Source organism: Bubalus kerabau, chromosome 1, assembly GCF_029407905.1.
Source record: "Bubalus kerabau isolate K-KA32 ecotype Philippines breed swamp buffalo chromosome 1, PCC_UOA_SB_1v2, whole genome shotgun sequence".
NCBI classification, from domain to species: domain Eukaryota; kingdom Metazoa; phylum Chordata; class Mammalia; order Artiodactyla; family Bovidae; genus Bubalus; species Bubalus kerabau.
Genome location: NC_073624.1, coordinates 5,610,535 through 5,634,514, shown reverse-complemented (window position 1 = coordinate 5,634,514; position 23,980 = coordinate 5,610,535). Strand labels below are relative to the sequence as shown.

The 23,980-nt window shown below is 46.9% G+C and overlaps 1 protein-coding gene across 1 annotated transcript in view; it reads right to left on the bottom strand.

The window, feature by feature from the left end:
- EFCAB6 (EF-hand calcium binding domain 6) overlaps positions 1-23,980 on the bottom strand; it is a 258,271-nt gene that overhangs the window by 120,690 nt on the left and 113,601 nt on the right. Inside the window, exons 12-17 of the mRNA XM_055565985.1 lie at positions 23,498-23,603; positions 14,106-14,273; positions 10,625-10,684; positions 10,370-10,530; positions 3,510-3,683; positions 1,262-1,430 (exon numbers count right to left, since the gene is read on the bottom strand). Coding sequence (XP_055421960.1) covers positions 1,262-1,430; positions 3,510-3,683; positions 10,370-10,530; positions 10,625-10,684; positions 14,106-14,273; positions 23,498-23,603 — 838 coding nt within the window. The remainder of the gene's footprint in view (positions 1-1,261; positions 1,431-3,509; positions 3,684-10,369; positions 10,531-10,624; positions 10,685-14,105; positions 14,274-23,497; positions 23,604-23,980) is intronic.

Sequence of the window (23,980 nt, the reverse complement as noted above, 5' to 3'; positions counted from 1 at the left end):
TATACCTGTGGAGGATTCATTTTGATATTTGGCAAAACTAATACAATTATGTAAAGTTTAAAAAAAAAAAAAAAAAAAAGAATCAGAGTCAAACACAAAGAGGTCCCATTTGCCAGGTGATTCGGGGTGGAACCCGGGACCAGGCCCTGGGATTGTTCCATGATTCCTGCCCATTTACCCACCGAAGCTGCTCTTGTCAGTCGGCAATGGCTGGTTACCAGTTCCTGGCCCCCCAGCCAGAACTCGAGGAACCATCCTTGACTCTTTCCTCTCCCTTACCCGTTAGCCCCATGTCTCCTCACTAGGCCCCTTAGGCTCACAAACATAGATCCTCCACTTCTGCATCTCTTGCTTGGGGAAGGGGAGGTCTGGACTGTTTCCACAGCCATCTAATCCCTTCCCCCCTCCCCCCACTAGCCGGTCCCCTCCTCCACCCACCCTCCACACTGCTGCCGATGAGAAGATTGGAAATGAGATTCGGACAGAGCCCATTTCAGCACTTGGCATGGGGGCAGGCACTAGATAAACTGCAGCTGCTAATATGATTATTTCTCTTATTGGAAATATATTTCACTGCCTTCTTCTGAAGGTGTCCACACGGACACTACTACGTATTAGAGGCAAGGTTTCCCTTAAAAATAGCTGCAGATGATGAACTAGGGGGATCATAATAGGAATTTTAAGCAATCGTTCAAATTCATTCCTGAGAAGTCTGTGCAGAACCCTTCAAAGTGAGTTCTTTCTGGCATGAACCTTACCAGTTCCCATAAGCACATGCAAATCAGCACTCTGAGCTTCCCATTTTCACTGCCAGTTTTTTCCCCCCCCCACTTTCTTGAGGCACAAACCGCAGCTCTGTTATCACAGCATCCCGGGAACCCCTCGCTGGCAGGGCTGGGGCAGGGGGCTGAGCAGCCCCGCCCCGCCCCCCCACCACCCCACCTCACACACGGAGCCGGGTCCTTGGTGGATGGCCAAGGAAAGCACCGATGAACCCTTTGTTTTGAAAGGTTATCTATCAAAACCCAGCCGCATTCACATCAGAAGCATATTCTGAAGAAAGTTGCCAAGGACATTTTTGGCCAGAAGAATCCTTTTACATTGTCGGAAGATGCCTAGAAATGAATCCGTTTTGCCCTGGAATAAACCCTGACTGAAAAAAACTTAATGCTTGTGCCTTTAGAGCCTGGTAGCAAGCACGGCAAGACAACTGAACTTCCTTCAGGAAAGGAAGAAGCGCAGAGAAACCTTGCCCTCCTACCTTCTTGAAGTCATGTGTGTGAATTTTGCCATTAGGCTCCTTGGTGAAGTCGAGAAATCGTTTTCTGAATGCTGGGTCCTGCTGCCGTATACAGCTTTTGAGCTTTTCAATGACTTCATCCTTGGTCATGTTCCTGGTCATGGCACCTTGGCTCTCAGCGGGCGTGGCTCTAAAATCGTAAGCAGGCACAGGTGCAGCAGCGCGCTTTCTGTAAGCCAGCAGCCCCCAACCTTTCTTGGCACCGTGGACAGGTTTTGTGGAGGACAGTTTTCCATGGAATGAGGGAGGGATGCTTTGGGGGTGATTTAAGCTCACTGCACTTATTGTGCGCTTCACTTCTATTGTTATTACATCAGCTCCACCTCAGATCACCAGGCATGAGGTCCCGGAGGTTGGGGACCCCTGCTACAGACCTCACCCACCTATGGTTCAACCCAGGACATGGGGGTTTTCCATCCCCTTCTCACAAACGAGCAGACAGATGCTGAGGTCAAGGGAGGGACTCGGGGACTTCTACACACCCGTGGCTCGTAGCTTCAGAGCCAGGCCAGCACTCTGTCTCACTGTGTCAGGTAAAGCTCCCCCTCTGCAGCCGAGGTCCCAGCACAAGGCATCAGGCCCAGGTGGGGAGCTTTGGGGCAGGGGCTGGCATCACCCCTGAGGTTTTCAGCTGTGCTTTGAGCTGGCTGAATCTGGCGTGTGAGTGGGAAGACACGGCTGAGAAAGGATACTTTAGTGAACTGGGAAAATGCAAAGTCAGAGCCTGCTACACAGCCTTAAATTAAACAGGCTGTTTCGTGGTCCCCAGATCAAAGATCATCAGACAGCCATGGGAAGGAAGGGATGTCCACAATTAATCCAAGTTGATTTGCAAAATCAATTTAATTTATATAATACAGATCTTATGCAGTGTGCTCTGTGTCTGAGTGTGACAATCTACGTGTCTTTGAAGGATAATTATTCTCCAGCCCTCCTGCAGTCTCCTAGACCTCGTTTTGATAGCCATGAGATGGTCCTGAGAATGGACTTCGACCCCTCACCTGCTGCTTCTGTCGGCTCTAAGAGCTCTCCAGGAATGCCCACGTTTGATGAAATGTTAAATTGCCAGTACTTCTTTCACTGCTTTTTTTGGGAGGCAGACGTAGCTCTTCATAGAATCTTTTACCTTTCTCTTAAAATACCATCTTTCTACTTATCTATAAAGCAGCTACTATTAAAGTGCCCAGATATTCAAATTTCATCACCTTAGCATTAAAATATTCCCATTGCTCTACAGTTGAGAATTTTTTAAAGGGGATATGACAAAGTGAAGTCGGCCGATTAGTTCTACATTTTACCTTTCCTTATGGATTTATTACAAGCTATAGAACAAGCAAGTTACAATAATATCTTTTCATTAGACTAAACCTATATTTTTCAAAATGAAGGGCGAGAATATTCATCAGTCTGACTTTTAATGGATTTACTAAGTATGTTTTACTGTTACGATTCAATCTGGCAATCAGTTAAGTAATTCTATCATTCATGTTAGAAAATGTTAACCAGTGTTATGAGTATATTTTGCAATAAATATTATACAGCAGTAAGGAAGCTACAACTCTGGAAAAAAGTAAGTGTGACTGCAGGGAGGTCATAGTTGAGTGGCAGATGGGTTCTTTGGGAGCCAAATGTCCTGGGTCCTTCCCCCAGGGTGTCCACTAAGTTTGTAAATAACCTGAGCACGCAAAGTCGCTTTCATTTGTGTCCAACTCTCTGAGACCCTATGGACTGTAGCCCGCCGGCTCCTCTGTGCACGGGATTCCATTGGAGTGGGCTGCCATTTCCTTCTCCAGGGTATCGTCCTGACCCAGGCAGGGGGGTTCTCCACCACTAGCGCCACCTGGGAAGCCCAAATAATGTGAGGCCAGTCCCCAGACCTCCTCTCAGGCCTCAGTGCTTTCAATCCTAGGGTTAATAAGTCAGAGCAGCACAGTCCTAAGATCTCTGCTTGCTCTAAAACGCCCTGACTCTAATCACTGCATTCATCATTTGCCATCTTTCTTATTTAAATCCCAAAATACTTAAAATACTCATTTTGGTCAACAAATATTTACTGTCTACCTTGCAGTAGAATTCCATGGACAGAAGAGACTGGCGTGGTCCAGTGGACTACTGTGCATGGGGTTGCAAAGAGTCGGACACAACTGAGCAACTAACATATCCCGCAGTAGGCACCATGGTTTTAATACATGCTTTTGTTTTGTTTTACCTCTCAGAATGGTCTGGCAGCAGCTGCTCCTCTTTTTGAAGATGTTCGTTTAACAGTTGACCTTTTGGCACGGAAACTGGAGAGACAGTGGGCGGGCGATTAATTCCTAGGCATGCCAAAAGTTTCTTGTAAAGGATTCTTCCTGAAGCAATATCCTGAAACTTACTGCAGAGTCTGAATTTTAAAAATAATTAGAACACGCCCATTAGAACAGCTGAAATAAGACGGAGCCTACCAAGTGTCGGCAAGGAGGTGAGTGGCTACAGGTCTCCTCCATGGCTGGTGGAGTGCGAGGTGGTGCTCCCACTTTGGAAGACAGTGGGGCAACCAAATGTATACTCATCAGAGGATCCAGTTATCCCACCCATAGGCACGTGGCCGGAAGAAATAAAAACGTATGTCTGCACAAAGACTTGTATAATACCTGTGGCTTTCATTGTAAGAGCAAAAACTAGGAACAAACCAAATGCCCATCCGTAGATGAGTGGATCCACAAGGCTGGGGAGGCCATAAAACAGAAGTCTACTCCGCAATGAACAAGAACCAACTGTGGATACACAGAACAGCGCGAGTGAGCTGCACAGACATTATGCTTGGTGAATAAAACCTGGCATCTTGTAGGCTTGCATTTACAGAGAATCCTAGAAAATGCCAAGTCATCTGCAGTGACATGGTGCCAGGTGGGTGGAAGAGAGGGATTGCAAAGGGCACAAGGAAGCTTTAAGGACGATGAAAAAGTTTAGTGTCTGGATTGACAGCTTGTGATGGGTTCACAGAGATGTATACACTTGATGGATTTCTTCCAATTTATTATTTAAACATGGGTTAGTTTGAGACTCCCCAGGTGGTCCAGTGGTTAAGACTCCATGCTCCCAATGCAGAGCAAGCCCACCTCACGGAGCTGCAAGAGGCTGGGGAAGTGCTCGTTCTGAAAGGAGGGAACAGATCATCTGAAAACCCGGACACAACAGAGAGCTCAGCATCAGCCTCGCTGAGCTGGGACCTGAAGGAATGGCCTCAGCAAATGAGAGCTCCCCGTGCGCTTGGCCCTGGGTGGCAGGCTTTGTGTCTATCACCTCATTTGGTCCTCACCACAGCTCTCATCTCAGCACTTGCCCAAGTTCACAGCTTGTTCAGGGCCAAGCTGGGATTTGAACCCAGGCCTTCTGGCTACAGAGCCCGAGTTCCAGAGGGACTTGAGGATCCTGAGGGGCCGGGAAGCCACATTCTGTTAAAGCAGCTGGTGTTTTCCTAATGGCAAGAGGACACCCGAGTGCTTCAAGCAAGGTTTTAATGTGATCATCTCTATAGGACTTCCTTGGTAGCTCAGATGGTAAAGCATCTGCCCCTGCAATGCGGGAGACCGGGTTCGATCCCTGGGTTGGGAAGATCCCCTGGAGAAGGAAATGGAAACCCACTCCAGTACTCTTGCCTGGAAAATCCCATGGACAGAGGAGCCTCATAGGTGACAGTCCATGGTGTCACAAAGAGTCGGACATGACTGAGCGACTTCACTTTGTAGTTTAGACAAAGACTGGTTACATAATGGAGAAGGGATAGAAAGGCTTCCATCTCAAAAATCCAGGTGCCTGCATGATCAACCCACTAAAGTTCACTCATTCATTCATTCATTCATTTCCTCGCCCTGTCCATGAGCCGGGCACTCTTCCACTCCTAGGTACTGGGGCTTCAGCCGGAAGAGACAAAGTCTCCACATTTTACTTCCTTGGTGGGTGGCACAGGTAATAAACATAAACAAATGACAGGAGCCATGAAAAGTGGAGCTGGGTGACAAGTGGGGAGTAACTGGGAGGTGGGGTCAGGGGAAGGTGGAGAAGGGGGCGAATGGAGTGACCTGCCACTCTGGGTGGTGAGATGTCTACCAATCTCCTTTCCAAGTTAACATGTCTAAAATGAAACTTCTGATTTCTACCCCCAGAAACTGTTCCCCTCAGCCTCCCCCAGCTCAGATGACAATCCTGAGTCCCCAGGTGCTTGAGCCAGAAGCTTGGGTTCATCCTCACTTCCTGCCCACCCCACCCCAACCCACACCCCTGGCTGTTCAGCCAGTGGTTTTCCAAACACACCCTGAACCTCCACATGTATTCATGGTACGTATTTCTAGAAGAACCACAGCGACAAAGTGGGCAGGGGGTGGTTCTTATCACACCAAAGTCAAAAAGTGAAAGTGTCAGTCACTCAGTCGTGTCTAACTCTTTGCAACCCCATAGAATGGGGCCTGCCAGACTCCTCTGTCCATGGGATTCTCCAAGTAAGAATTCTGCAGTGGGCAGCCGTTCCCTTCTCCAGGGATCTTTCCCACCCAGGGATCAAACCCAGGTCTCCCACATTGCAGACAGATTCTTTATCATCTGAGCCACCATCTCTTTCCAAAGAGGCTTTGTCATTTACATACCCACCAGCACACATGCGAGAACCACCTTCTCCTCCTTTCTGCTCTGTCTTTCCACGTGTTTGCAAATTTGCATTTCTTTTACTTCAAGTGGTATCAAACATAACTCATATTTTTTTCTATTTATTAACCTACATTTTAACAAAGGCAATAGCAAGCCTTCTGCTCAGAGCCTTTGGCAGACAGAGACATCTCATTAGGATTTAATCATACTGTTTTCATGAAAGGCAGACTTAGTGTAACCTCTTTATAGCGAGTGATGCTGTTTTAACATGTAAGAAAAGCCTTTTTTTAAAAAATTAATATACTTCAGAAAAAGAGGAGTTGATATAAAGAAAATAAAGTGTACTCAGGTAGAACATGAATGCCGTTGGGCGACACCCTCCTTTTAGGGACAAGTAAATGGAGACCTCAAGAGGTTCCCCTCTGTTGGCCCTTGGAAGCTGCTGCAAACGTTTAACAACTCCCAAGCCTCCTATTCCACCTGCAACCTCCCCCCTCAGCAACTGATCTCGCCTCCCCCTATGCTGAGAAGTCTGGAGAGGCGACTCCTAGGTCAGCATTCCCCTTAACCCCTCTTCCCTCCCTGGCTCCATCTGCTTTTCCTCTGCAGATGCTGGCTGCAGTCTCCGGCTTTTTCCAGCCCACAGGTACACAGAGCCTGTCTGTGAAGCCAGCTGACTCCCTTCCTGACCCTCCCCTCTCTACTCCACATGCATCCCGCGGACCTGCTGGGTCTCCCCCCACTCAACTGCTCACCCCATTTGCTTCCTTTGTGACCTCTGACCTCGCTGGTCCCCTGCCCCCTTAGCCTCGGGCACCCCCATCCGGTCCCATCATCCCAACCTTCTCGGCCTCCTCTGCTGTGGGACCAGCCGGGGCCCTGGTTGCCTGGTGGTGGCCTCAGGTCCTGCCCGAGGGCCGCTCACCTCAGCCAGCTGGTCCACCGTGGACCCCAGACAAACGCTTGTCGAACAAACAAACGAGCAAGCGGTAGGTGTGAGGACGCTGGGATCTCCTCCCGGCCGGGACGCCCCTCTGAGGCCCACCTCTTTCTGCAGCCCTTTTTCTGGCGCTTTCACCCCCGACTGGCCAACTCCATCTGCTCCCTCAGTGGCCCTGTCTCTCCCACCTGGCGGCTCGAGCAGCCCCTGGCATCCCCGGAGACCCCTCTGCCCTGGGCCTTCAGCCTTCCTGTCCAGAGTCAGCGGGGGGTTCCTCTGCTGCCCAGACCAGCCCAGAGCAGCCGGCCCCACGGTCCTTTGCCCCTCCTTCTTCCGGCCCCTTCCTTCCCCTTTGCCCCCCTTACACCCATTCCCCTCCCTGGAACCAGAGCCGTGTTTACAGAGCACAGACCTGGCGTGGCAACTCGCCCCCTCTAGACCCTCTCGCGGCCTCCGGTTGCCCCTCCGGTCCGCTTCTCGGCTGTGGGCCGCATGGCAGAGGCGACAGGGACTCGGTGCACCCGTACCCTGCAGGCCCGCGGACCGGGGCAGGGGCATTTTCAGAGCCCTCTGTCCTGGCAGCTCTCAGACCTTGTGGAGGACCCTGCCTACTTGATGACTCCGGTCCCCTAGGCGGGGTGCCCGTCCTTCTCGCCTGCCCTTCCTGCCCCGTGCCGCGGGCCCCTGCCACTCTCCCCATGTATCCTGCCCACCTGTCCTGCGGGAGCGTCCCCTGCTGCCCCACGTCCTGCAAGGCTCTTCCCTGTCTTCTCCGGGTTCCAGCCTCCCGTCCCTGGGAAGCTGCTCGCCTTCCGTGCCCTGGCCCCACCCTCCGGGCTTCCAGAACGGTGTGTACATGGTACTCTGGTGCTCGCACGCCACGCTGGGCGCTTCTGCATCTCTTTTCCCCGTGTTAGACATCCCCGCAGCCCCTCCCCCGACCACCGCCAGTAAATGAAGGGATTTCTGTAAACCTATTAAAGAAAGCTGAGCACCGAAGAATTGATGCTTTTGAACTGTGGTGTTGGAGAAGACTCTTGAGAGCCCCCTGGACTGCAAGGAGGTCCAACCAGTCCATCCTAAAGGAGATCAGTCCTGAGTGTTCTTTGGAAGGACTGATGTTGAAGCTGAAACTCCAATACTTTGGCCACCTGATGCAAAGAGCTGACTCATTGGAAAAGACCCTGATGCTGGGAGGGATTGAGGACAGGAGGAGAAGGGGGACGACAGAGGATGAAATGGTTGGATGGCATCACTGACACAATGGACATGGGTTTGGGTGGACTCTGGGAGTTGGTGATGGACAGGGAGGCCTGGCGTGCTGCAGTTCATGGGGTCGCAGAGTTGGACACGACTGAGCGACTGAACTGAACTGAACTGATTGATATAACAGGGGCTTCTCTGGTGGCTCAGATGGTAAAGCGTCTGCCTGCAATGCAGGAGACCCAGATTCAATCCCTGGGTCGGGAAGATCCTCTGGAGAAGGAAATGGCAACCCACTCCAGTACTCTTGCTTGGAAAATTCCATGGATGGAGGAGCCTGGTGGGGTCGCAAATAGTTGGACACGACTGAGCAACTTCACTTTTTTTTATTGATATAACAGGATGGCCAGATGCAGGAGACTCATGCAACACTCACTGAGTGGCAGACCAAGTGGAAGAACAACTGAACCACCTGGCCAGTCCTGGGCTCCTCTCCCTCTCTCCCTCTCCCTCACTCTCCCTCTCTCTCTCTCTCTCTCTCTCTCTCTCTCTATCTCTCTCTCTCTCTCTCCCCCTCTTCCCTGGGACTGAGCACACAGCACAGTCACAAGCCAGCCCTGCAGACACGGACATCCACGTGGCCTCCGCCTCCGCCCGCTGCCCAGCCCAGGCCCTCGCCCCTCCCTGAGCTCCTCCAGAACAGCCTCTGGACTTGCTGTCACCTGCTTCTCCCCTTTGCTTTGTTTCTTCCTGCCCCCCCCCCCCCCCCCCCCCCCCCGCCAAGCAAACAGATCTTCCTCCAAGAGTTTTGTAAACTGGATGGATGCAAACAGCTGGCCCAGCACACCAAGCTCTCAAAAGCCCCTCCTGATGGGGAAAGCCTTGCTCCCACTTCTTATAAGCCACGGGGAAAAGGGGCTATGAGTGTTCACAGAAAGGAGACTTGAGAGGCCAACAATTGGTTCACTTTAAACCAATGTAATATGAAGCAAAGTAAAAAAATAAGACTTTTAACATCCCATTTGGAAGGGCTGACAGAGCATCCTTGTGATGCACTGAATCTCCTCCTACAGGATCTCCTAGATCGCTGCCCACACCCTGGGGATTTCCTCCTACAGGATCTCCCGGATCGCTGTCCACACCCTGGGGATTTCCTCCTATAGGGATCTCCCAGATCACTGCCCACACCCTGGGGATTTCCTCCAACAGGGATCTCCCAGATCACTGCCCACACCCTGGGGATTTCCTCCAACAGGGATCTCCCAGATCGCTGCCCACACCCTGGGGATTTCCTCCTACAGGACTCTCCCAGATCGCTGCCCACACCCTGGGGATTTCCTCCTACAGGAATCTCCCAGATCACTGCCCACACCCTGGGGATTTCCTCCTACAGGAATCTCCCAGATCGCTGCCCACACCCTGGGGATTTCCTCCAACAGGGATCTCCCAGATCGCTGCCCACACCCTGGGGATTTCCTCCTACAGGACTCTCCCAGATCGCTGCCCACACCCTGGGGATTTCCTCCTACAGGAATCTCCCAGATCGCTGCCCACACCCTGGGGATTTCCTCCTACAGGAATCTCCCAGATCGCTGCCCACACCGTGGGGAGCACTGGCCGCCTGTTTCTGAGGGTGGCCTGTGGAAGGCGCCATCCCGCCTGAGTCCCGCTCCAGCCTGCAGGTTGTCAAGGTCATCTGCAGTGAGGGAACGCTGCAGGGGGCAGCCCCTCCACCTGCAAGGTGGAACAGACGCCAGGCAGGACCCATGGAGCCTTCAGGACACCCTTCTTTTCTTTCTCTAATATCCCTGTCCCCTCCAGCTTCGGCTCAGCTACCACAAAGTAAGTTTTAAACTAAAATGAACTATAAATCATATATATAAACTATAAATCAGGCTACCATTTATGGGCTGGTTGGTCACAGCCAGACGCCCTAGGAGGTACACAATATGAAGAGTAAGACCATAGGAGTCATGGTGACCAGGATGGGACCCAGGTGCCAGGGCTCACTCCCGTGTGTCTCCAAGGACTCACTGAACTTCTTCAGGCCTCCATCTCCTTACTCAGGAAAAGGAGTTGTAATGCAGCCTTACACACTTGTGGCGAGGACTCATCATATAGTATATGTGCCAGGTTCTCAACCAGCGTTCAAGGCTTAGTTAGTACAGGCTCAATAACTACAAGCTATTACCAGCACTATCTCCTAACATGGCAGAAAACATGTAGAAAAAGGGTTAGAATTATCAAACAGACTTTAAGGAAAATGTGACATGAACTAATTCTGTTACCTGAAAACTTACTTTACTAAATGTTCAGTTGTTAAAAATGGGCAGAATACACGCATGATTTTCTTGAAATTATTTCGCCCAATGAGTCCTGTGTCTCCGAGGTCATATGACCGCAGCATATTACAGAAAGCTGATAGATTCTTAGCAATCGAGTCATGAATAATTTCTTCCACCTACCAGGAAACAAAATGATATTTACCAAGTTGCATGTTTGTAACCTGGGGTGGGAGGTAGCACCCTGGGGCCACACAGGGAAGCGCTACTTACTGAATCCCAAGCCAGGAAGAGAGGCATCTTGGTGTCTTTATAGGCAGGTATTTTGTGCAGCTGATTGGGAAACAGAAAATGTGTATAAATACAAGTCTCTCATAAAGGCAGTGGGAGCTTAGGAGGCAGACGGACTCTGGGCTCTCACTTCTGTCCCTGACTCACCAAGAGATTAGGCCTTGAGCAGGTGTGTCTGCCCACCAGCCCCCGCCTGGAAATGAGGACAACAACATTCAACTTGTGCTTATTTTAAAAAGTACAACAAACGTGAAAAAAATCCATCACCTAGAAAGTAAATAATGAACACCTAGATTATAACAATAGGGAATACTCTGTATCTTTTAATATTACATAGCAGAATTTTTACTGACACTAATCCTTGGAAGAAAAGTTATGACCAACCTAGATAGCATATTAAAAAGCAGAGACATTACTTTGCCAACAAAGGTCCGTCTAGTCAAGGCTATGGTTTTTCCAGTGGTCATGTATGGATGTGAGAGTTGGACTGTGAAGAAAGCTGAGCACCGAAGGATTGATGCTTTTGAACTGTGGTGTTGGAGAAGACTCTTGAGAGTCCCTTGGACTGCAAGGAGATCCAACCAGTCCATCCTAAAGGAGATCAGCCCTGGGTGTTCTTTGGAAGGACTGATGCTAAAGCTGAAACTCCAGTACTTTGGCCACCTCATGCGAAGAGTTGACTCATTGGAAAAGACTGTGATGCTGGGAGGAATTGGGGGCAAGAGGAAAAGGGGACTACAGAGGATAAGATGGCTGGATGGCATCACCGACTCGATGGACGTGGGTTTGGGTGAACTCCGGGAGTTGGTGATGGACAGGGAAGCCTGGCGTGCTGCAATTCATGGGGTCACAGAGAGTTGGACACGACTGAGTGACTGAACTGAACTGAAGGGTTAACAATATGTTAACTGATGATAAATTTAAAAGTCACTAATTACATATCTCATTTTAAAATAAAATAGATATCATATATGAAAAAAAATATATATATATACATATGTCCAGCTCATCAAATTGTATACTGTATATTAAATTGTGTACTTTTATATATCAATTATATGTCAATGAAGCTGCAAAAACTAGTGTGTGTGTGTATAAAGGTATAAAGGTTTGGAAGAACACGCAAGAGTGAGTAAAAACGTAACACAATTCCTCCATGTGAGAATTAGCGGTGATCTTAATTTTCTCTATCTGCACATCTCTGGGTTCCAATGTTTCTAATCCATTTGTTTATGTTAACATTCACTCAGCACACTGCTTTGTGAGGGCGCCTAGCACTGGACTATGCTTGAGGGTGCCCCTGGCAGTGAAAACAGAGAAGTCCCCGCCTTCCGAGAGGCACGACAGCGTCATGATACAAATGTGACCCCGTGGCTGGAACAGGCGTGTGAGGCTGACGACTGCAGGTTGGCTTCATCAGAGGGCTCCGGGGGATCACTGGGAAGGCTGAGACCTACTGAAGGGCCCTGGATGAGGGAGTGGGAAGGGGATCCTGGCAGGAGTTGCGATGCTGAGGTTGGTGGAGGGAGCCGGGGGAGGCCGAGGACCAGAAGATGGTGAGGAGACCCCGTGAGACGTGGCCAGGCTGGACCACAAGGCACTCCGTCAACCACGCTGGGACATTCTGCTTTATCTACGAGGCTACAGTCGTTAGAGGACTGCAAGCCCGGAGGCGGACAGGGTCTGATCTAGAGCAGGCCTTGACCACGATGCTGGCCACGTGGAAAGCACACTCTCACATGTCTACAGTTTTGTTTTTAAAGAAAAAAATTGGATTTGATTAAAAAAGGAAGAAGAAAAAGGATGGCTACATGCAGTCAATCCTAAAAGAAATCATCCCTGAATATTCATTGGAAGGACTGATGCTACAGCTGAAGTCCCAATAATTTGACCACCTGATGGGAAGAGCCAACTCATTGGAAAAGACCCAAATGCTGGGAAAGATTGAGGACAGGAGGAGAAGGGGGCAACAGAGGACGAGATGGTTGCATGGCATCACTAACTGAATGGACATGAGTTTGAGCAAGCTTCAGGAGATGGTAAGGGACAGGGAAGCCTGGCGTGCTGCAGTCCATGAGGTCAAAGAGACTCATACATGATTGAGCAACTGAACAACAAAAATGTGCAGAGATGTGGTGATGGGCAGAGGCGATGACGCACAAAAGCTGCCACAGTCTGCGTCCCACCGGGGAACCCTGGAGAAGCTGCAGTTCTCTGTTTCTGCAGGTGAAAGGACTCTGGGACTCACTTCCGAAAAGCTCAAGAAGGACCCAGTGACGTGGGTTAGGATGTGCACAAGGTGGGCTTCCCAGGCGGCACTAGTAGTAAAGACCCCGCCTGCCAGTGCAGGAGATGTAAGAGACGTGGGTTCAATCCCTGGGTCAGGAAGATCCTCTGGAGGAGGGCATGGCAACCCACTCCAGTGTTCCTGCCTGGAGAATCCCATGGGCAGAGGAGGCTGGTGGTCACAGGAGTCCATGGGTTCCCAAAGAGTCAGACACAACTGAAGCAACTTACCATGAATGCACACAAACCATAATATTTAAACCAAAAGCTAACCTGTACCTGGTAAAAAGAAATCTTTAACAAACATTTCAATGAGACTCTGCTAATGTCCATGGCATGCATTATCTGAAACTAATACGATTTTTTCAAAGTCCTTAAAATTTTAAAATGCTAAATAGCTATTAAAGTTAGCTTTAATAGAAGGATTTAATAGAAGGATTAATAATAACAAAAGTATCAACTTTTCAACCAAAAGAAATAAATACCAAAAGTGTTTGCCACTAGAGGCAATAAGCAGTTGTTTTGTTTTATTTCAAATGCATTCATGCTAAGTCGCTTCAGTCAAGTCTGACTCTCTGTGACCCCATAGACTGTAGTTCGCCAGGCTCCTCTGTCCATGGGATGCTCCAGGCAAGAATACTGGAGTAGGTTGCCTTGCGCTCCTCCAGGGGGATCTTCCCGACCCAGGGATTGAAACTGCATCTCTTACATCTCCTGCATGGGCAGGCAGGTTCTAGCAGTGCTATCGAAATGGCTGTGAAAAGGAGTTATATCTGGTGTATCAAGTGCTGCCATTCAAGGAAAGGTTTTTGGAAATGTCAAAGTTCATCCTTCAGTGAGATTTAGAAAAGTGAAAGTTGCTCAGTTGTGTCTGACTCTCTGTGACCCCATGGACTGTAGCCCACGGAATTCTCCAGGCCAGAATACTGGAGTGGGTAGCCTTTCCCTTCTTCAAGGGATCTTCCCAACCCAGGGATTGAATCCAGGTTTAGAAACTAAAAGTTAAAATCAAACAGCTTTTAAACACAACTCTTACTTAAAATTAAAATTAACTCTGGTGGAAAATGTGCATTCAGCTATTTAAACCATATCTCACCTGCATCTCTTATTTCACGAACAACACTTAAGTTTCCTACCGTAAACAGAAAAGCAAATGTGAAGTTGTGGCAAAACTCACCTTGGGGCTGTCTTCAATTAGCTCCATAAACCTGCTGGCGTTGACACATCCGGTGCACCCAGGGTCAAGTATTCGCATTAGTTCCCTGAATTCTGAATCACTTATTTTTACCACCATGCAATTTAGAATGCGTTGCAGTTCTCGCCCTGTTATCTGTCCGTCAGGTTTCTGAGCATGAAAATATTATAAGGGAATTTTTTAAAAGAAGAAAAAAAGGAAGGAAAAGCATGACATGTATTGGGCAGCACTTAATAAATCAAGATTTGGGGCCAAATAGAATTGTGATCTGAAATACGAAAACCTCAGCTGATGCTCAGTGTATAACCCACGTGCCAAGAGCAGTCAGGGGAGGGAATCTAGAACTTTGCCAGTGCCGTTGCTACGATGTTCTTCGTCAGGATGTAGCAACAAAGAGGCTGACCCTCTCCCCGGGACAGGCTGAATGCTCCTGGTCTCAGAAGCCAAACAGCTTTTCCTGCCCTAACCCACCTGAGGACCCTGCAGCTCAGCCACACCGGGCATAGCATTTCCTGGAAATTCAATTACAACTTGCCAATTTACTAAGAATGTTAATTATGCTTGTTTGCACTACCACCAACCTCGTCAATTACATAAATGGACAATTACTTAGCGAGAAAAATTTCCGCCACGCACCATAAAGAAAACATGTTATGAGCATAATACTGAGAGGCAAACTTCTTCTCCCAGAATAAAAAATTACCAATAAGTAAATTGAATATCAAAATTGAGAGAAACTATTTACTGGAAAGGCAGGGGAAATAAAGGACCCTATCTCTTCATAAAGAGATATTGTGAATATTAATGTGCTCAAAGACTAAGTGATGCAGCGGTGTATGAAAGACAACCACAAACTTAGGGTCCAAAACGTGAAAAGGACAGAAGGTTTTCTTGGAGAAAATTAAGTAATTTAGACGGTATGTTCAGGGTACTTTTTGGTGGGGGAGTGACCATTGTTTAATGTTCAAGTAGGAGTCGTCGACAACTAATATTTATGATTTTCAATAATCAACCATTCAGTTCAGTCGCTCAATCATGTCCGACTCTTTGCGACCCCATGAATCGCAGCATGCCAGGCCTCCCTGTCCATCACCAACTCCCGGAGTTCACTCAAACTCATTCCCATTGAGTCGGTGATGCCATCCAGCCATCTCATCCTCTGTCGTCCCCTTCTCCTCCTGCCCCCAATCCCTCCCAGCATCAGAGTCTTTTCCAATGAGTCAACTCTTCACACGAGGTGGCCAAAGTACTGGAGTTTCAGCTTTAGCATCAGTCCTTCCAAAGAACACCCAGGGCTGATCTCCTTTAGGATGGACTGGTTCGATCACCTTGCAGTCCAAGGGACTCTCAAGAGTCTTCTCCAACACCACAGTTCAAAAGCATCAATTCTTCGGCGCTCAGCTTTCTTCACAGTCCAACTCTCACATCCATACATGACCACTGGAAAAACCATAGCCTGGACTAGACGGACCTTTGTTGGCAAAGTAATGTCTCTGCTTTTGAATATGCTGTCTAGGTTGGTCATAACTTTCCTTCCAAGGAGTAAGTGTCTTTTAATTTCATGGCTGCAGTCACCATCTGCAGTGATTTTGGAGCCCCCAAAATAAAGTCTGACATTGTTTTCACTGTTTCCCCATCTATTTCCCATGAAGTGATGGGACCAGAAGCCATGATCTTAGTTTTCTGAATGTTGCGCTTAAGCCGACGTTTTCACTCTCCTCTTTCACTTTCATCAAGAGGCTTTTTAGTTCCTCTTCACTTTCTGCCATAATGGTGGTATCATCTGCATATCTGAGGTTATTGCTATTTCTCCCAGCAATCTTGATTCCAGCTTGTGCCTCTTCCAGCCCAGCATTTCTCATGATGTACTCTGCATAGAAGTTAAATAAGCAGGTGACAATATACAGCCTTGACATACTCCTTTTCCTATTTGGAACCAGTCTGTTGTTCCATGTCCAGTTCTAACTGTTGCTTCCTGACCTGAATATAGGTTTCTCAAGAGGCAGGTCAGGTGGTCTGGTATTCCCATCTCTTTCAGAATTTTCCACAGTTTATTGTGATCCACACAGTCAAAGGCTTTGACATAGTCCATAAAGCAGAAATAGATGCTTTTCTGGAACTGTCTTGCTTTTTTGATGATCCAGTGGATGTTGGCAATTTGATCTCTGTTTCCTCTGCCTTTTCAATAACCAGCTTGAACATCTGGAAGTTCATGGTTCACGTATTGCTGAAGCCTGGCTTGGAGAATTTTGAGCATTACTTTACTAGAGTGTGAGATGAATTCAATTGTGTGGTAGTTTTGAGTATTCTTTGGCATTGCCTTTCTTTGGGATTGGAATGAAAACTGACCTTTTCCAGTCCTGTGGCCACTGGTGAGTTTTCCAAATTTGCTGGCATATTGAGTGCAGCATTTTCACCGTATCATCTTTCAGGATTTGAAATAGCTCAACTGGAATTCTATCACCTCCAGTAGCTTCGTTCATAGTGATGCTTTCTAAGGCCCACTTGACTTCACATTCCAGGATGTCTGGCTCTAGATGAGTGATCACACCATCACTCATGATTATCTTGGTCGTGAAGATCTTTTTTGTACAGTTATTCTGTGTATTCTTGCCATCTCTTCTTAATATCTTCTGCTTCTGTTAGGTCCATACCATTTCTGTCCTTTATCGAGCCCATCTTTGCATGAAATGTTCCCTTGGTATCTCTAATTTTCTTGATGAGATCTCTAGTCTTTCCCATTCTGTTGTTTTCCTCTATTTCTTTGCATTGATCACTGAGGAAGCCTTTCTTATCTCTTCTTGCTATTCTTTGGAACTCTGCATTCAGATGCTTATATCTTTCCTTTTCTCCTTTGCTTTTCACTTCTCTTCTTTTCACAGCTATTTGTAAGGCCTCCCCAGACAGCCATTTTGCTTTTTTGCTTTTCTTTTCCATGGGGATGATCTTGATCCCTATCTCCTGTACAATGTCACAAATCTCAGTTCATAGTTCATTAGGCACTCTATCTATCAGATCTAGTCAATTAAATCTATTTCTCACTTCCACTGTATAATCATAAGGGATTTGATTTAGGTCATACCTGAATGGTCTAGTGGTTTCCCCTACTTTCTTCAATTTAATCCTGAATTTGGCAATAAGGAGTTCATAATCTGAGCCACAGTCAGCTCCCGGTCTTGTTTTTGCTGACTGTATAGAGCTTCTCCATCTTTGGCTGCAAAGAATATAATCAATCTGATTTCGGTGTTGACCATCTCGTGATGTCATCTCCATTTCTCTTGTGTTGTTGAAAAAGGGTGTTTGCTATGACCAGTGTGTTCTCTGGGCAAAACTCTATTAGCTTTTGTCCTGCTTCATTCTGTATTCCAAGGCCAAATTTGCCTGTTGCCCCAGGTGCTTCTTGACTTTCTGCTTTTGCATTCCAGACCCCTATAATGAAAAGGACATCTTTTTGGGTGTTGGCTCTAAAATCAACCATTATCACTCTCTAATTCGAGTGTTTTCATCACACCCAAGAAACCTTGTGCCCATTTGCTGTCACTCTGCATTTCCACCCTATCCTAAGGGACTAATCTAGTTTCTATCTCTATACATATTTGCTTTTTTTCTAGACATTTCATGTAAATAGACTCATACAACATTTTATCTGTATGCACCTTTCATCTGCCTTCCTTCAACAGGTATAATGTTTGTGAGGCTCATCTGTGATGTTGCATGGATCGGTATTTTGTTCCTTTTTATTCTGGTTACTACTATTCCGTTGTATGATACGGCACATTTTGTATGATCGTAAGTTGATGAACATTTGGACTGTTTCCAGTTTGGAAACGAGGAATAATGTTACTGTGGACTCTTGCACACAAGCCTTTGTGTGGACATGTGTTTTTATTTCTCTTGGGCAGAGGTATCTAGGAGTGGAATCCCTGGGTCATGTGGTCATTTGTTTTAAACTGTTAAGAAATGACATGTTGCTTTCTGCAGCAGTTGTACCATTGTATGGTCCCACCGGGGGTGTAAGTGCCATGTCCACGGCACCACCAGCACTTAGTGTTCTCTGTCTTGCTGTCAGCAGCCACTCCAGGGCGTGTGAGGTGGTCTCTCACCGCCCTATTGATTTGCATTTCCCTGAGGACTAACAATGTTGAGCTCCGCTTCCTGTGTTAACTGCGTATTCCTGTATATTCTTTGGTGAAATGTCTATTAAAATCTTGTCCATTTTAAAAATTGGGTAGTCTTCTTATTGAGTTCTAAGAGTTCTCATATATTCTAGATGTAAGCCCTTTACCAGATATAGAATTTGCATACGTTTTCTCCCAGTTTGTGGTTTGTCTTTTCACCTCCTTAATGGTATCCTCTGAAGAACAAAAGCTTTTAATTCTAAATTAGTCCAATTTATACATTTTGTTGTTTTATGGATCATGCTTTTAGTATCACATCATTAAAAATCTTTGCCTAACACAAGATCACAAAGAATCACACATATGTCTTCTTCTAAGACTTTTACTATTTTAGCTCTTACATTTAGGTTTATGGTCCATTTTCAATTAATTTTTGTATATAATGTAAAGAAAAGGTCTAACTTCATCATTTTGCATTGCTTAGTCACTAAGTCATGACAGAATCTTTGTGACCCCATGGACTGCAGCACTCCAGGCTTCCCTGTCCTTCACTATCTACTAGAATTTGCTCAAACTCACGCCCATTGAGTCAGTGATGTCATCCAACCGTCTCATCTTCTGTCAACCCCTTATCCTCCTGCCCTCAATCTTTCCCATCATCAGGGTGTTTTCCAAGAGTTGGCTCTTCGCATCAGGTAGCCAAAGTACTGGAGCTTCAGCTTTAGCATCAGTCGTTCCAATGAGTATTCAGGGTTGAGTTCCTTTAGGATTGACGGGTTTGATCTCCTTGCAGTCCAAGGGACTCTCAAGAGCTCTTCTTCAACACCACAATTTGAAAACATCAGTTCTTTGGCCCTCAGCTTTATTTATCATCCAACTCTCACATCTGTTCATGACTACTGGAAAACCATAGCTTTGACTATATGACTTTTGTTGGCATACCCACTTGTCTCAGCACCATTTGTTGAAAAGATTATTCTTTCACCTGCTGAATTGGTTGAAAACTAATTGACCATCAGTGTGAGGGTTTATTTCCATACCCTCAGTTATGTTCCATTGATCAATGTCTAGCCCATGCCTGTACCACCCTGTCTTTATTACTGTAACTTTTTCCTATGATTCAAAATCTGGAAGTTTAAGTACTCTAATGTCACTCTTTGTTTCCAAAATTGTTTTAGCTCTTCTGCAACCTTTGCATTTCCAAATGAATTTTAAGATCAGATTTACAATTTCTGAAAAAAAAAAAAAAAAGCCAGCTGGAATTTTGATGGGCTTTCATTGAATCTACAGATCAATCTGGAAAGAACTGCCACCTTAATAATACTGAGTGTTCTAATCCATGAATATTAAATGTCTCTTCACTTATTTACATCTTCTTTTCCTTTTTACCGTGTTTTATAATTTTCAGTACACAAACCTGGCCTTCTTCTGTTAAATTTACTTCTAGGTTTTTTATTCTTTTTATGCTGCTGTGAATGGGATTGCTTACTGAAGTTTATTTTCAGATTGTTCGTTGCTAATTCATGGAAATGTAATGGATTTTTGGACCTGGAGCTTGTATCCTGTGACCTTGATGGATTCATTTGTTAGTTCTAGCAGTCCATGTGTAAGTGCATTCCCTAGAATTTTCTATTACAAGATCAAGTCTGGGATTAACGACAGTCTTCCTTTTTTCTTCCCAACGTGTATGCCTTTTATTTCTTTTCTTTCCTGATTACATCGTCTAGAACTTCAGTATAATGTTGGAAAGAAGTAGCTAGAGCTGACATTATTGTGTTTTTCTTGATTTCGGGTGGAGAAGGCAATGGCACCCTACTCCAGTACTCTTGCCTGGAAAATCCCATGGATGGAGGAGCCTGGTGGGCTGCAGTTCATGGGGTCACAAAGAGTCGGACACGACTGAGCGACTTCCCTTTCACATTTCACTTCCATTCATTGGAGAAGGAAATGGCAACCCACTCCAGTGTTCTTGCCTGGAGAATCCCAGGGACGGGGGAGCCTGGTGCGCTGCCGTCTATGGGGTCACACAGAGTTGGGCACGATTAAAGGGACTTAGCAGCAGCAGCAACAGCCTGATTTTGGGGGGAGTATTCAGTCTTTTGTCATTAACTGTTCTGTTAATGTTTAGTCACTAAATTGCGACAGACTCTTTTGCAACCCCATGGACTATAGCCTGCCAGGTTCCTCTGTCCATGGGATTTCCCAGACAAGAATGCTGGAGTGGGTTGCCATTTCCTTCTCACCTATCCTTCCTACCTATCACCTATCACCTATCACCAATTCCTTCCTACCTTCAAACCTGAGCCTCTTGCATTGGCAGGCGAATCCTTTATTAGCCATCAGGGAAGCCCAACTATGCTGTTAGCTTTGGGTTTATCATAAAGGCCCTTTATCAGGTTAGGGAATTTCCTTTCTATTCCTAGTTGGTTGAAAGTTGTTATCGTGAATGAGTGTTGAATTTTTCAGAAATTTTTTTCTGCATTTATGGTCATGCAGATCTGTCCTTTGTTTCTATTAATATTGTGTGTGATGGTAATTGATCTTTTGGAAGTTAAAGCAACCTTGCCATCCTGGGATGAACCTCATGTGGCCATAGCGTCTAATCCTTTTTACACATTGCAAGGTTCAGTTTGCTAATATTTTTGAGAATTCTTGCAACTATATTCATGAAGGATATTGGTCTGTGGTTTTTCTTGTGATCTCTTCATCTGGCTTTGGTATTAAGGTAACATCGGCCTCAGAGAATGAGCTGAGAAGCATGTCTTCCTTCTACACACTCTGAGTTTGTAGCAGGCGGCTATGTGCACAAGCAATCTTCCAAGTCTTCAACACAGAGGATTTGCACATTTTTGGTTAGATATATTTCTAGGTATTTGGGTTTTTTTTAAGGATTATTAGCAATAATATTTTAAAATTTCTTTTTCCAATTGCTTATTGCAGTTTATAGAAATATTACTGATCTTTGTATATTGACCCTGTATCCAATGACCTTCTCAATTCTATGATGAATTCTAATAATTTTTTTTTTGTTTGTTTGTTTTTTTTGTTTAATTTTAATAATTTTTGGAAGGTTCTTTGGGAAGTTCTACTCATAAAATCATGCGAGCTGCAGATGACAACACTGAGAATGAAGTACATGAATAGGCAGGGCACAAGCTGTTTCCGGGCTAGAACATGAGCCACACCTGACTTCAGCATAAGTCAGTGGGGTGAGGGAGTCCACTTAGCACGAGGGCAGAGGCATACTCAGGCAGCACACACAGCTGGGTGTGACTTGGAGCAGACTGAAAGCCTGTCTTCTAACAATTCTGCATCCTTCTCTACGGCAGGAGTGGGTCCTGCTTCCCAGGGCTGTCCTCTGTGGCCAAATGCCATTCCGTGCCCACTGCTGGCTCTTTCCCTCTGCTCTCCTTCTCCTACCAGGTCCCAGAATGTGGCCAAGACCCAGGCAATGATTGGCAGGCGTGGGGCGGGGGTCCCATTGGAAACCCCACCTCTGTGGTCTCGGTATGTGATGGCTGTGGCTCGCCTGCAGTCCTCCAGAGGGTGAAGTCGTCGGCAGTGGGGACTTCGCCTTATTCACTGTGGGTTCCGTCTGGCACGGAGCAGACACTCAATTCCCCACCTTCTCCTGTGTGCGTTCATCAGTCTATTTGTCCAGAGGTACCTCAGGGACTGTTAAGTCACTGAGATTTGGCTCGGTAAGCATTATTACAGCCCTCCATTAGCGGAGGTGAAGATTTCACCGTTTTTAATTAAATTACTTCTTCAATATACTAATAAAAGCTGAGGCGGGTGAACACACAGGAGCCTTCGTTTATCTTAAAGCGGTGGCCTGGTCAGCGCGCTGGCGGGCGGCTCAGTGCAGGGTGGAAGTGTGCCAGCTTGGGGGGCAGCTGGTTCCAATCTCAGCCCCACCGCTCACTAGCAGGGGGAGCCTCGGGCCGGGCACTCACCCCCAGCCTCCTTTCCTCAGCAAGTGAGGGCGAAACAAAAAGGATAACTGAAGGTAATGACAGTGTCTGCCTGACAGAGGTATCGAGAGGCTAAAGTGAGTGGACACCACAAAAATCATTGAAGGCAGAGCCTGGCATGTAGAATGGGTTCCCTATTCCTGGCCGTTCTCAGAGAACTGGTAAGTAGGTGTGAAGATGAACTGTGCCTGGCGCACCAGCTAGAGAATCTCCCCCGGACAAAGCAGAACCCAGAGCTCGGAATCCACGCTGTGCAGAGGCATTCTAGACGGACAGAAGCGTGCAGCTGCAGCCTCCAGAGCAGAGTGCAAACCAGAACCCTCCAGCCCTCCTCCAGGCCCTGGGAGCCTCCCCCGAGCCCGGCCCACGGCGGAGACTGTCCAGGGTGGCGGGCTTGGCCGGGGGACCCAGAGGCCAGGGGACTCCTCTTCTGTGTTTGAGCCTGAGGCAAAGTAGTTCACTGCACTCCTGGTTATTTACTAGAGATTCAGTAATCGGATGTGCTCAGTAAATAACTAACGTGTGAGACGTGGCTCTGAACCAAAGGCATCCGAATGCTGCTTTCTAAAATGAACGTGAAAGGGGGCAGGAGCTAATGTTTAAAGCAACATCATGGACAAGCCTCCCTTTGCAGGACAGGGAAGCAATTAAACAGACTATTCTGGGACTAAGAAAATGTTCCCATTCAGGGCTACAAGTTGGTTATGAACCCGTGGGGATGGGAGGAAAGCTTGACGGGTCAAGGTTAGTCCTTAATTGTACAGGTAATGGTGATGAGTCACTCCATCCTTAACAATCCTGACACCTGTCGCTCTCAGCCCCCGGCATTCACCTGGCTACACTGCAGTACACTTTATGTCCCCCATCTTCCCAACTAGACCCCGCTCTTGAGGTCAGGCTTTGCATCCCTGAGCACTCATAAGAAGTGCCAGCATATAATGGTGGTGGTGGTTTAGTCGCTAAGTTCTGTCCAACTCTTGCAAGCCCGTGAACTGGAGCCCACCAGGCTCTTCTGTCCATGGGATTTCCCAGGCAAGAATACTAGAGTGGGTTGTCATTTCCTTCTCCAGAGAATCTTCCCCACCCAGGAATCAAACCTGCATCTCCTGCATTGCAGGCGGATTCTTTACCACTGAGCCACCTGAGAAGCCCATAGCATATAATGGGAACTCAAAATTATTTGTTGAGTGATAAATTAATGAGTATACAGTTTTTTTATTGGTCCTGTTGAGTGTTAGCCTTCCTCACAACAGTGAGTTTTTCACCAGTTTCAAAATCTTACAGACTTGATGAGCAGCAGTGCTTTCTTCAACGATGAATCGTGATCTTCATGTCTAAATAACTTCGTGATAATGTTTTCCTTGTGAACCTGATTTCTAAAGTTGATGCTACAAAATTAAGAGAAAGACAGGAATAAGGTTATGTTCTTGACCTTCGTTCTTAATGCAAAAAAAAAGAAAGAAAATCACCCTAACAACATCTATACTAACGCTTTATTTCTGGATGGCTCCTCTTCCAAAAAGCGTCACATGCTCGTGTGGGCCCATCTGTCACTCAGTCAACGTGGTACCTAATCAGGGAGCCAGCTTGCATGCAGTTCCCACAGGCACCAATTAGTCTTGCAGCCCCATCACTCTCCCCTTCCCTTGCCGAATAGTCGTGGCCAGCCGTCTGGCCAGTTCAAGCCTTTGGTCTCAAAAAAAGACCAGGAAAGATGCCGAGATCATGGTTGAGAACAAACTGATCACTGTTGAGATCAGTGCTG